Source organism: Gadus macrocephalus, chromosome 7 (genome assembly GCF_031168955.1).
Source record: "Gadus macrocephalus chromosome 7, ASM3116895v1".
NCBI classification, from domain to species: Eukaryota; Metazoa; Chordata; class Actinopteri; order Gadiformes; family Gadidae; genus Gadus; species Gadus macrocephalus.
Window position 1 is genome coordinate 12,163,586 of NC_082388.1, and position 14,450 is coordinate 12,178,035.

The following is a 14,450-nucleotide window of genomic DNA, read 5'->3' on the forward strand; positions in this document are numbered from 1 at the left end:
ATCACATGAGCAGGCCATATTCCGTATCTTATCTCTGATCTGACCTTGAGATTATGATCGAACGACTGATTACCATCTCAGGTTGAACCACTGTGGTCGATCACCCCTGAGCAAATACGTTTGTTTAATTGAAGGGCATAGTCCCTCACCGGTAACTCACCAATGTCTTGTTCACAGACTGTAGACCAATAGGCCAAGTCCAGGTAATAGTTGTCTGATAACTCAAATAGGAAAAAGGCCTTATATAAATCTAGTCAAATGTCGTTGATTGTATATGTTGTCTTATTTATTACATTCACTCAGGGAAGAAGAGCAGTATGTTGTCAAACTGCTCTACCTAACAGACACAATTCATTCTCAATATCAATGTCACACTACATCCCTACACAAAATCTTGAATCCTTCAACTGGCGGAAATCCCCAACAATCAATTTCTCAGTTGTACAGTCAGTTTTACTCACTGACTGTACAACTGACTTTCTCAGAGTACCTGCAAGTTGAATGAATGGGGGAAGAGCCATTGGAGGATGTGACATCGTAAATGTCTATGTATCATCACACCTTTATTACCCTAAGTTCACTTTAAGAAAGAGAAAGAACAGCTAAAAGCTTTCTCAGTCTCAGTCACTTTAAGGAAGAGAAAGAACAGCTAAAAGCTTTCTCAGTCTCAGTCACTTTAAGGAAGAGATAGAACAGCCAAAAGCTGTCGGACAGCCTTTCCAAATGTACTTTTTATTTAATAACTTTCATTCTACTTAAACCTGAACATTCATGTTTTTGAATGGGGATTTATTTTTGTACTGCGGTCATCAAATCCATTTAGCCTTCAATTTGGGAGTCCTTTACGGAACATTGTTCTCATTTCAAGTATTGTGAGAGCCAAATCTTTATCGACACATCATGGAAGAAGAACACAACGTCACGGTGGATCCAGCCTGTTTGCAGGAACCACCGTTGGCTATAGACGTGGTAACGGGTAAGTGACCCATATTTCTTTATCTCTCTTTAAAAGATAGTGGCTCATTATCGCTGCCCTAATGCACTCAGCAAACAGAAGCCTCAACGGTTGAAACCGCTCTTCATGGGATCAGTTGCTTGTCCGTGAATGGAAACACAATGGAATGAATGAATGGACCCCAACCTTCTTTCCCAAAACTCCTACTTGGTGTATAGTAACACAGTCACGTGGTGTAGTGGTCCCTGGAGAAGTGGGTATACTTAATGTTTACCCTTTTTTAACGCAGCCCAGAAAAACGCCCTGTTTTAGAAACAGTGACATGTGAGACCAATCTATTTAGTTTACCCAAAAATCCTTCAGTAGTATTTGCTCATTGTCACATAATTTCTGCTGCTTGATCTCAGGGAGGAAGGATTATGAAATAACTAAACCAATACTGGCCCACAGGCTAGTGACAAACAATTATGCATTTTGAGTGAACTATTCCTTATTCCTGGAATGACACCTGTTCTCTCACTTGGCAAGTCATTAATTTATTTTGTAAACTGTGTCTTTGAACAGCTGATTTGCAACACATAGCATGGGCCAGAGTGGGCCACTTCTATAAAATTAACATGACTTGATCAGGAGCAGTTTGTAGGTATTACTGGTCACACAGGCAGCCTGCATGAATGTAAAATATAGATGAGGCAAACATGATGTTCAGTAATTTTTTGAACATTTATTTAAATAAAATACTTAAGATCTGAATTTGACAATGAATCCTTGTTCATATTTCATTTGATTAAAAAAAACGCACATCATTCTCTTCCACATCAATCATCTCGTTAGATATATATATAACATCAATATATATAAATATCATATGATGATTGAACATCATTCAAATTATTCAACAATCGAATCAGTAAAGGCAGCGAGTATTAGCCAATAAGAGGCAGAGTAGCGTGGGTCATAGCACACAGAGCTTTTGGCCGTGATATTATATATACAATTATATTATATTATCTAATAGAGCTCCGGTAGTCGCAAACGGCAACAATCACTTTCTCATCCATGCTGCAGTTCACCCCGGACTGCACTGCACTGAGTTTGTCACTCAGTGGCCCAATACTAACAAACACATTTAAACAAATTAAAGCTTTTCTAGGTGTACCATTGATCCAGTCAAGGCCTTATCAAAATATTTCAATGTTAACGTACATTAAAAATCGTTATTTTTAATTACACTCCTATAGCTGCTTTGCATTCTGTCATAATTTCAATAGGTCATACGTTCATCATCATCGTATCATTTCAATAAATACATTTTTTTATCAATATTTCATAACCTTGTCTCCAGTCTCAGTCGTAAGTCGCTTTGGATCAATTAGCCTGGTACGTGTAAAAGTGGAACATAAACGAATGAATCAATCATCACGTTGGTGAACCAATCCTAACTGAGATGCTTGTGTCCCGGGACAGGGCTGGGGGTGTTTGGCACCGTCCTCTTCTCCATGCTGACCCTCATGTCAGTGATGTCCCTGCTGCTCTATCTGGAGCAGTGTGTGTACATCTACAGGAAGCTGCCCTACCCCAAGAAGACCACGCTCATGTGGGTCAATGGAGCAGCGCCCGTAAGATCCTCGGCCAGACTTTAATGGACGGACCTGTTTTAACTGCCAGAGTAAAGCGCTCCACTTTACAGGGACCATTTGATGCTCCCGCTGGCTTCCTTGTCTGGTGATGACTATGGAAGATAACAATTCAAAATTAGTTGTGGGATACATTTCTAAGGAACGGCAAGAAATAAACTATCCTCAATGTACACACTTTCCTAAAATAGATTAGTTAAAAGTACATTAAACAAGATAAAAAATAAGATGTTGATGTTGATCAATTTAGCAGTCATCCATACATTTGACTCCTTAATGATGTTAACTGAAAAGGCTTCTGGTCAGAGATCTCCCAGTGATTTCCACTCATTGAGATGAGGTTCAAACATGAAACACACAGTTAAATGTGGTTCACTGTGTGTTTCAGGCGATCGCCACCATGTCCTGCTTTGGGATGTGGATGCCCAGAGCGGTTATATTCACGGATATGGTTTCCAACAGGTAAGTTCTGTTTTCAGACACTTTGATTGTTGACACTAGTTGAACGGCCCCATAAACAACTGCATTCCATAATCAATTAGTTTGAAGACAATAGGCCACGGGCAATAACTACTGTCCAATGGTTGGATGCCAAGAGGAAATCATCTTGTGAACCTAGTTCTGTTCTTCAGTTATACATTAATCTGGGGGGGGGGGGGGGGGGTGTTATAACCTAACATGGTAGAACAGGTTTTATATGTAAGTACCAGGATGCAGCACCATTGGTTCTTAATGAAATTCATCACATGGTATAACATGTGTCTGTAGTTATAACGTGTATCTGTGCGTGTGTGTGTTGTGTGATGTGTGTGGGTGCGTCTGTGCGTGTGTTTTGTCTGTGCGTGTGTGTGTTGATTTGTGTGTGTGTGTGTGTGTGTGTGTGTGTGTGTGTGTGTGTGTGTGTGCGTGTGTGTGCAGTTACTTTGCGGTGGTGGTGTACAAGGTGCTGGTGCTGCTCATCGAGGAGTTCGGGGGCACCGATGCGTTCCTCAAGCGTTACTCTGGAGAGACGTTCAAAGTCAGCGTGGGGCCGTGCTGCTGCTGCTGCCCGTGTCTCCCACGGGTCCCCCTCACACGGTAACACCCCCCCCCCCTGGTTCATACCCAGACTGTAGGCCCTGTCTCCCACGGGTCCCCCTCACACGGTAACACCCCCCCCCCCTGGTTCACACCCAGACTGTAGGCCCTGTCTCCCACGCGTCCCCCTCACACGGTAACACCCCCCCCCCCCTGGTTCACACCCAGACTGTAGGCCCTGTCTCCCACGCGTCCCCCTCACACGGTAACACCCCCCCCCCTGGTTCACACCCAGACTGTAGGCCCTGTCTCCCACGGGTCCCCCTCACACGGTAACACCCCCCCCCTGGGTTCAGATCCAGACTGTAGGCCCTGTCTCCCACGGGTCCCCCTCACACGGTAACACCCCCCGTGGGTTCAGATCCAGACTGCTGGCTGGTCCGGCCACTAGTACGTGTGTCTCCACCTGCCCCTTCCTAGAAGCACCAGTGAGATGTGATGCCTTCTTCCTTCTTTTTTGGGAGGATTTTCATTTGAATGTTTGTTTAAGTGGGCTTCCTTCCTTTGTGAAGCTCTATGAATAGCCCTGTGGTTGAAGGGTGCTATATAAATACACTTGTATGAGGGTGCTTATTCAGACAGTAAAGGTGACGTTGGAAAACCGTACTTAGGTGTCAAAGTCAAAGTGATCCTGCAGCCAGGGTTAGCGTTGTGCGTCGGTACAGGGGTAGTCACGCAAACAATCCGGCATTGAGAAGGCAAAGACATAGACAAAGACATAGTCGGGGGTAAAGGGGCAGGAATCAGAAACCGCATGAATTAAATGCATGGACGCTTGATATAACGAACGCAACCCGCTGACTAAATACACCATGAGAGGAATGATAATGAGGGACAGGTGTAAACAATTAAGGTGAATTACGACAATCAGAGATACAAGAAACGTAAGGACAGGGAGTCAAATAATCAATGAAGGGGGCGAGATGTGACAGCACGGGGTTAGGGGTTTGGTTCCCACTGGGGCCAGCAATGCAAATAATGTACAGCACGCTCTCACGTTATTGTAAGATGATTTTGATCAAAGTGTGTCAGACGAGGGCATGTATTTCTCTGTCAGACCATCTATGGAACAATACATATACATCAAATGTTTATGATGACATGAACCTTATGGAACAATACGTATGCATCAAGTGTCTATGATCAAATGAACCTTATGGAACAATACGTATGCATCAAGTGTCTATGATCACATGAACCTTATGGAACAATACGTATGCATCAAGTGTCTATGATCACATGAACCTTATGGACCAATGCGTGTACGAATGTGTGCTGGTGGTGTGTTCAGGAGGCTGATATTCTGGATGAAGGCGGGGACCCTCCAGTATGCCATCCTGAAGACAGCCATGTCCATCCTCTCTATCATACTGTGGACCAACGGGAACTTTGACCCGTCTGACGTGAGTCCCTCTGTCTCTGCTCCTTCACATCGACAGCATGCTCAGGGGGAACTGGTGGGCCCCCACCTGACCACACGGTGGGTGATTAGCATTACTTACATCTTGGTGAAACGTGTTCACTTGTAGATCACCATTACGCGTATCGCAGTGTCCTCTGTGTTCACTTGTAGATCACCATTACGCGTATCGCAGTGTCCTCTGTGTTCACTTGTAGATCACCATTACACGTATCGCAGTGTCCTCTGTGTTCACTTGTAGATCACCATTACGCGTATCGCAGTGTCCTCTGTGTTCACTTGTAGATCACCATTACACGTATCGCAGTGTCCTCTGTGTTCACTTGTAGATCACCATTACACGTATCGCAGTGTCCTCTGTGTTCACTTGTAGATCACCATTACACGTATCGCAGTGTCCTCTGTGTTCACTTGTAGATCACCATTACGCGTATCGCAGTGTCCTCTGTGTTCACTTGTAGATCACCATTACACGTATCGCAGTGTCCTCTGTGTTCACTTGTAGATCACCATTACACCTATCACAGTGTCCTCTGTGTTTAGTTAATGTTTGCATTGCATACATTCTTGTATGCAATGTAAATATGGATCTCCATCGTATGTATTACCTACTCAGGTATAGATATCACCACCCCATGTATCACTATCGTCACATTGGACATAGTTAGATATCACCACTGCATGTTTCACTATTGTCACATTGTGTCTAATCTATAACTATCACCACATTGGGGCTAGTTTGACTTTCACCATCTCCTTCTTTCACTATGATCAGATTGTGGCTAGTTGGATGTCACCAGTCGCTATCATCACATTGTTTACAGTTGGATGTCAACGACACCATGTGTCATTACCATTGTTTATAGATGGATGTTACCAGCCCTTCTATTTGGATCAATCCCATTGTGGGCGTCCTGACCATCACGTCTCTCTGGCCCGTCGCCATCATGTTCATGAACACCAACAACAAGCTGCGCAGCGTTAGGATGGTCCAGAAGTACGCCCTTTACCAGGTGAGTGCCTCGAGGCCCAGGCGAGGACCCCATACATCGACCACGGGCCACGGCATCGTCTCCCAGTCTCTGTATCAGATTGAGATCAGAAACACAATTTCTTGAAATAATACTTTCAATTTAATTTAATTTGCACCTCTGTCAAATTAATGACACTATTTGCTAGTCTCTCAACTCGTATCTTTGGTTATACATTTTTTTAATTTTCTTTCAACGGACTGAAGATATATCTGCAGTGCTTAAGATATCTAGTGGTCTAGTGGTTAAGGCATTTGACTCCCAGCTGGAAGGTTCTGGGCTCTAACCCCTACCGGCTCGTCAAGGACATGCATCTAAACAAATCACTGGAAGTTGTAAGCGCATAAATAAATAAATACTGTTCCGGTCCTTTCACGTTTCATCAACACTTTGGGATTGAGCTAATCATACAGTTCAGCTCAATCATTATCCTCATATCTTCCTATCTTGTAACGTATGTGCAACCCTGTATGAGGCAGCTAACCATGGCCGTGCTCCTCAGCTGGTGCTGGTGTTGAGTCAGCTCCAAACCTCCATCATCAACATCCTGGCTCTGAACGGGACCATCGCCTGCTCCCCACCCTACTCCTCCCAGGCCCGCGGCGCGAGTCAGTCCCAGCCCGCCTCGCACACTCTGAGACAGCTGCCGCAGCTCACATAATACATCTTCTTCATCATGTCGGGTTTTGTTGTCGTGCGGTTGGTCGAGCGGTGGGTGGTTGGTTGAGTGGCTCGTTGGGTGGGTGGTGGTTGGTTGAAGGGCTGGTTGGTTGGGTGGTGTTTGGGTTGAATGGTTGGTTGGTTGGTTGGGTGGTGTTTGGGTTGAATGGTTGGTTGGTTGGGTGGTGTTTGGGTTGAATGGTTGGTTGGATGGGTGGTGTTTGGTTGATGGCTGGTTTGGTGGGTGGTGTTTGGGTGGTGTTTGGTTGAATGGCTGGTTGGGTGAGTCGTGTTTGGTTGGTGGTGGTTGAATGGTTGGTTGGATGGGTGGTGTTTGGTTGAAAGGCTGGTTGGGTGGGAGGTGGTTGGTTGAAGGGCTGGTTGGTTGGGTGGTGTTTGGGTTGTATGGCTGGTTTGGTGGGTGGTGTTTGGTTGGTGGTGGTTGAATGGTTGGTTGGGTGGGTGGTGTTCGGTTGAAAGGCTGGTTGGGTGGGTGGTGTTTGATTGGCTGCCATTTCTTTGTTAGTTTATTAGTTTGATCATTTGTTGATTGGTGGTTGGTTTGTTGTATTTGTTTCCTTGTGTCCAGTGCTGAGCCAGCAGATGATGATCTGTGAGATGTTCATCATCACTGTGGTCACTCGGTTCCTCTACCGCCGGACCTACGCCCCACTGCCCCTCGATGGACAGGAGGACAACCAGCAGAACCATCACGTCTGCCTGCAGGACACCAAACCTTACCACGAGGCGGGAGACATTTGAGGGAGAAGGAGACATCACAGACATACCTTACACTACCATTTAACATGGGCCTATTCACCGTGCAGCCATCTTGATGACGATGCGGAATTTCGCATTCATTGCCCCACCCAAATAGCGGTTAGAACCAAGATGGCCGCTATGTTAAGGTAATTCGATTCCTGAAATGAAAAACAGGGACGACATTTGTAGTTTGGTGGTCAACAGATCAATAGAATATCAAACAAGGGTACATTTAGAAATTTGAGCTTTTCTTATTGTTGTAAATGTAGTAAATATAAACTTGGGAGTGCACGCACAATGGTTTAATGTGCTGTATTTTAAGCTTAGGTGAACCAGCTAAAAACAAACGAGCTAGAACCTTTGCCATTGAAAAATCTTACAACATGGACATCTCTGGTGAAAGCCCATGGAAGAGACAGGCTAGCAGAAACTGGAACTGTCCCTGGAGAAAAGGGACTCACCCGATAGATAGATATGGGCAATTGTTTTGTTTGTTCAGTAAAATAACTGATGGTTTTATTTAAGGTAGACCAATACCGATGGTACTGGAGTACGGGCCTATTTTTGTCAAAGTCCTTTGAATGTATTGTTTGGAATGTCTCGATTGGAGATTTATTTGAGATCCTGTGTGTGTGTAGGTTTTGATATTATGATATAATGATATATTAAAGTTTACATCTTCATTTGTCTGAGAATACCCTGGGCCGGGTATAATGAGAATAATTCAGAACTTTATCAGCTGCAGTAATAGTTTCCTAACCCATACTCGTGATATTAACTGAATGAACTGAACCAGTGTCTACTTTAATAGTTATGAAAGTATGTGATAAGCATGTAATCCTAGCTTCACTATCAAATAACAACAACACAAAACAACAACAGCTGTTGTGTATAAACTAACCGCTGTCAACATTTAGCCAGAACAGATCATTTATATTAACTTGAACTGACAATGTCATTTATTTCTCATTAGTAGATGTGTTAGCATCATATCTTGTTATAGTCTCTATAGGTTGATATTTAGATCCTTTATGCACATTTACATTTAGGGCATTTAGCAGACACTTTTATCCGGATCCAAATATGATCCGGAATGGAATTAGATAACTAGTACTATATCACTACTAATTATAACGATAAAAACTAAATAAATCATGAAAAAGTAAATGCCAAACCCTAACGGTCGATATACAACAAAATGTTCTATAATCGATATAGCCTACTCAATAGTGTATGAAATAATATTGTAGTCATCCATTACTGTACATCCTGTTGTGTTCCTTCATCCTCCTCCTCTGTAATAAGATTAGACGCGTGCGGTCATAATGAACAGTCTCTGTTCTCTGTCACATCCAGTCTTAGATAATGGCTTCAAACCTTTGACAAACCTATGACTCAAACCTATAACTGCTCCACTGAGTTTATACTTACATTCCTGACCTTAACTGACAATAATATTGTCGGAATTTACATTTAACACTTTGATTATGTTTTATATTTAATTTTGATTATGAAAGATTTCATATCAAGAAAATCATTAGATCAGATTTTTTCTTATTCACAGTTAGTTTAAAAGCCATTTATATTAAATGTATTTTATTATCTAGTCTTGTTATTATTGAATCTCACTGTAGATATGTCAATGTTATATTTTGTTATTTATTATATAGAATGTAAGTGATTTTTAATACCACAAACATCTTTGTTTTCATTTGGATCAATTATTTTACATATGCAAAATGACTTTTGAATCCACATAACCAGATTAGGTTTAGTGAATGTAGCCCTTAATCGTCTTAACATGTTATTGGGTTAAACATAAAGCATGTCCCACTGACTAATGCTGCCTGAGCTGTTGATTATGCTAGCTAGGTCGTTAGCCTGATTCTGTTTGAATGAGGGCAAACATAAACACACTGCCTGCTTATTAGTGAGACGCTGCTTATTGAAGTGTGAGAGGCACGGGGGGAGAGTGGGAACGGGAGCACGGGAGGAAGAGATGGCGATAGAGACACAAAGAGATAAATAGATCGAGTGTGGTGGAGAGAAAGTGGTAGAGAGACAACGAGTGTAATAGATGTAGAGAGATAGGTGAGAGAGACAGAGAGCGAGAGAGAGTCATAGAGCAATAGAAAGGGGAGAGAGGGTGGTAGAGAGACAGTCAGATCGATAGTGATAGACAGAGAGAGAGAGAGAGAGGGGGGGGGGGGGGGAGAGAGGAGAGAGAGGGGCGTTCGGGGGAGCCTGACGACATGCCCCTGGCTCTGCATTGCTGACGAAAGCTGCTTAGCTCCTCAGTTGCCATGGCAACCGCACAAGACCAGCCAGAGGAGAGAGGGAGAAAAAAAAGGGAGAGAGGCAAAAGGGGAGGGGCATTGAAGGAGAGAGCAACAGAGGAGAAAGAGCAGGATGGGAGAGAGAGAGAGGCGCGCGCGCGCGAGAGAGAGAGAGAGAGAGGGAGAGGGCAATCGAGAGGGAAAGAGAGAGGCAGAGACAAACCTCCAGTGAATGAGACAGAAAGACGGCGGATTCAGCGGCAGCAGTGTGGTTCTGCAGCGGGACCGAAATAGATCTGAGAGGACTGGATGTGCCGTCAGCTGACCGGCGACCCGTAACGGCAACAAAGCAACGTTCACGGCGTTCTCACAGCAGGAGATCACACCGAGGGAGAGGGAGCGACGCAGGAGAGCGGCATAACAGAACACAACAACAAGCCCCACGGAACAAAATGGATGTACAGTCAGACGCCTCGGACCCGCCGCCGAGCGACTCGCAGCCCGGCGGCAAGAAGAAAGGCTTCAAGCTGTTCGGCAAACGCAAGCCGGGCAGCATCTTCTCCATACGCGGCCGGGCGGAGGAGAAGGAGGCTGCGACGGTGGCCAGGAGCAAGGCGCCGGAGGGATCGCCGGAGAGCGCCGCATCCCCACCGGAGCAGGAGCCCGGGGAGACGGAGCGCGCGCCGGAGGTGCGGGGCCCGGGCCCCAACGGCCAGGCGGACGGGGCGCTCCAGGACGAGGGGGTGTCCATGATGGCCGCCGCCCCCTCCCGCCCCTCCATCTGCTCCATGGGCTCCGTCAGGTCGATGGGCTTCCTGCTCCGGCTGCGGGGCGGCGGGAAGGGGGGCCGGGGGGGGGAGCGCCAGGTGCAGACCGTGTCCCAGCCGCCGCCCGGGCGCCAACGGCGGGGCATCAAGGGCCTCTTCAGCGGCGTCAAGTTCCCGCCGAACAAGGGCGACCAGGAGGAGGAGCGGGCGGGGGCGCCGCCCAGCCCGCTGCTCATGTCGTCGCGCTCCAACAGCGTGGAGATCATCAAGGAGGACATGACCCTCACGCCGAGGCCGCCGCGCAACCGCAACAGCTCCTCGGAGAGCGAGGGCCTGGGGCCCGCGTCGCACGACTACGGCTCGGCGGTCGTCCCCCGCACGCCCGTCTCGCTCGGCCCCGGGACCCCGCAGGAGCCCGGCGACGCGGGCCTGAGCTTCCTGCTCGCGGACATCTCCTCGCTGCTGACCTTTGACTCCATCACCGCGGGCGGAGACATCATGGCCGACGTGGCGGCCGAGTGGGACAAGGCCAGCGCCGCCATCAGCGCCCGGGACACCGAGGAGGCCCCCCCCCCGACGGCGAGCCCGTCCCCCAAACCCGTCGTCCGCTCTTACCCCGCGGCGGCGTACGCCCCTAGCGTTAGCGCCGCGACGTCGACGAGACAGCACGCGGCCGCTCTCCCCCCCGCGACCCCTCCCCGCTCCTTCACGGCCACGGTACAGCCCACGGCGGCGCCCTCTTCATTCACCCCCCCCGTCGCCGCCGACATCAAGTCTTCCACCCTGTCCAGCCATGCGTTCAAACCTCCCTCAGCGGCGTCGGCGTCTCCGGCCGCTGTCCCGAGCAGCTTCATCACCGTGAGGTCGTCTGCTCAGAAACCCGCGGCGATGCCCTCGTCGTCCCTGGTGACGCTAACGAGCTTCTCCACCCCGGCAGTGAAGACCTCCACCCTGATCACGACCAGACCGCCGCTCTACCCCACGTCCGCCGCCGAGCCGACTCCGACCAAACCCCCCGGCGTCGCACCGCCCTACCGGAGCCCGCTGACCACCCTGAGCTCTGTGGCGGCGAAGCCGCCCGCAGAGGCCCCCGTCCCGGCCGCCGCCGCTGCGGCGCGGGAGCCCAGCCACGCCGCTCCGGCGCCGTTTACCTTCACCCCGGTGGCCTACACCCTCCCCTCCAACCTGCCCTTCAGTCCGGCTGATAAACTGGATTCTAGAAACGGCCCGAGTTACCAGAGCGCCTCGGCCAAACGACCTCCCTGTGTCCTCTCCAGTTTCACCGCAGGGGAGTCGAGGGCCTCCGTGCTGCTGACCTGTCCCGTGCAGGCCAAACCACCGTCCTCTGTCCCCCCGGCCGTTCTCCCCAAGACGACAGTGCTGCCCCCAGCCCCCTTACCCCCCTTACCCCCCTGCGCTCCAAGCCTCATCACCTCCGACAAATATGCTCCCTCTTTCGCGCCCCCCTCCGTCCCTTCCGGTGTTTCCTCCGCACCGACTCCCGCATCTTTCACCAAACCCCCGTCTGTCCCTGCGCCTGTCCCGCCCCGCACTACCTCGGTCACTCCGGCCGCGCACCCTGCTGCTGCCCCGGCCCACTTGGATGAGACGCCAGCTGTCCCTGCTTCAGCTCCACTCCCGACCCCTCAGGCCGCTGCCTCCGCTCTGACACTCTCCTCAGGCCCTCGCCCGTCCGCCCCGGCTTCTACGGCCCCTCCCCTAGCTTCTAAAACCCCACCGCTCCCCATACCCCCGCCGTTCTTTACAACCACCCCTATCACCAGTACCCCGTCTCCTGTTACCCCAACCCCATCTCCTGTCAGCCCATCCCCTGCCCCTGTGACCTGTCTGTCAGCTTCTAAAGCCCCTACCTCATCGTTTGTTATCCCTAGCCCTCTCACCCCCGTTACCCGAACTCCAGACCCCCCTGTCATCAAACCAGCCCCTGCTGCCCCTACCCAATCTTCTATTACCCCAACCCCAACCCCAGCCCCTATGTCCTGTACCCCTGCTTCCAAACCCCCAACTCCAGCCTCTGTCATCCCTACCCCTATCCTCCCTACTCCGACACCTGTTCCCCGAACTCCGGACGCCATGGTCCCTAAACCAGCCCCTATCACCCCCACCCCCGTATCAATCCCAGTTCCTCTTCCAAAGACTTCTCCTCCTCCACCCACCACCACCCCCTCTGGCCCGGGGCGTGTGCAGGCTTCGGTAGAACCGCCTCCAGGGAGCCTGGCTGGGACGTACGACAAGGCAGCTCAGCGACCGGCCAGGAGAGAGGAGGCGGCCCCAGCCCCAGCAGAGCCTCACCAGACCGGCCTCCCGGGTCCCGTCAGGGAGAAGAGGCCGACCCCGGGGAAGCTGGTGGGACTGAGCAAGATACCCATCGTGGGCGGGGGACGGGGGGGGAAGCCGCCCGTCCGGGACGCCCACCCGCCCCCGCACGGGGACGACGGGGACAGGAGCCCCGACTCCTGCTCCACGCCGGGGCCTACGCCCGGACCCACGCCCGCGCCCACGCCCGCGTCCTCCCCGGTGGACGAGAGGCCCCGCCTCAGCCCACAAGACGGAAGAGGCAGAGGGGCCGGCGTCCCCACCCCCAGACCGTCCCAGCACCCGGAGGAGAGTCAGCTGGCTCCGCACCCGCAGCCGCCGCGGGCCGTCGCCAGCTCCCCGCGTGACTCCAGGATCCCCGTGAAGCACGGCGCTCAGCCCACGTCACAGCCCCCTCGCTCCAAGATACCCACGTCCAAGGTCCCCGTCCGCAGGCTGGGGGCCAGCAAGCCTGCGGTCGCAAGCACCACCGCCCCCCAGATGAGAAAATGAGAAGAGACGACGCTGTTGTTTGCGGTGCAAAGGATAACACATATCATCTGGTTCGGTACCACTTCCTCTTCCTCTTTTCCCCTCGGATGGTAGACCCTCTGCACACCCTCTGCTAGCTGAACGGTCCTTTGTTGTTGTTTCTTTCGGATTTTTCTGGCTTCACTATATAACTACGCACGCTGGTGGAGGTCACTCAAGCACAGATCTCCTTGATAAGAGACAACGCTGAACAACATCAGCTGTTCCTCTTGACGCTGGGTCGACCGGACATGCTCTCGGCTTTCTCGGGACGGACCTGTCCTGGAAGCAGGGGCAGTGGAACTGTTATCAACTTTTCTTCCTTTGCAAGAAGTACTACAACACAAACAGACAAACACACACAGACAATGGACATGTACGGGCAAGTGCCTTTTTCAGGGTGCTTTTTCCTACAGACTCAAATACAAAGTATTTTCTACCGTCCTTTCAGCTTTTGTTACTCTCACTTTTTTAAGGGTCGGACCCTTTTTGTCTTTTCTTTCCAGCAGACCTCTCTATTTGACGACGACAACCTACTATGACTCTCCCTGTCCCTTTCTGGTCATTTGTAATCGCCGAGGGCGATCAGCAGCAGGACCTCTGCAAGCCAATGCAGCAAGCAAATGTACATCCCACGCCTGCCGTCGACCCCCCCCTGGAGCTATGTAGCAGAAACCGAGCCCTCTCAGGCGGGAGGAGGACTGCGTCTCTTAGCCTGGCGTTTTGAACCACTTCTCTATTGCACTATATACTACATAAATCTATTGAATTGTACAGCGCCTGTGTGGCTGCCTGCTCGGGCGTACCATGAAAACAAAGCACACTGAGACTCTGAGAGAGGCTGTGCAGCCCGGCGAGGGGCATGGATATAAAGCGGGTTCTGTGGACGATGAATGGTAGAGGATGACCAGGTGGTTGGGTGGGGGGGGGGTGGGAGGGGGCTGGGGGGTTATGGCGCAAGACTGTGGGGTGCTGTCATTGGGTTTCTCATCTCATACGGTACATGCAGTACAGAGGC

General features: G+C 50.0%; 2 protein-coding genes across 2 annotated transcripts in view; both read left to right on the forward strand.

Annotated features, from left to right (window-relative positions):
• Nucleotides 1–622: 622 nt before the first annotated feature.
• Nucleotides 623–8,225, forward strand: LOC132460876 (organic solute transporter subunit alpha-like). Its single transcript, XM_060055829.1, has 8 exons — nt 623–976; nt 2,423–2,574; nt 2,981–3,054; nt 3,511–3,669; nt 4,961–5,072; nt 5,956–6,102; nt 6,623–6,728; nt 7,370–8,225. Exons 1-8 carry the CDS (start codon nt 901–903, stop codon nt 7,540–7,542), a joined length of 999 nt encoding a protein of 332 aa, XP_059911812.1. The 5' UTR covers nt 623–900; the 3' UTR covers nt 7,543–8,225.
• Nucleotides 8,226–8,370: 145 nt separating this feature from the next.
• The window catches only part of LOC132460804 (proline-rich protein 36-like), a 6,218-nt gene continuing 138 nt past the window's right edge, over nt 8,371–14,450 (forward strand). The window contains exon 1 of the mRNA XM_060055676.1: nt 8,371–14,450. This exon is cut by the window's right edge and continues 138 nt beyond it. Within this exon, the coding sequence (XP_059911659.1) occupies nt 10,271–13,414 (3,144 nt within the window). The 5' untranslated portion in view covers nt 8,371–10,270 and the 3' untranslated portion in view covers nt 13,415–14,450.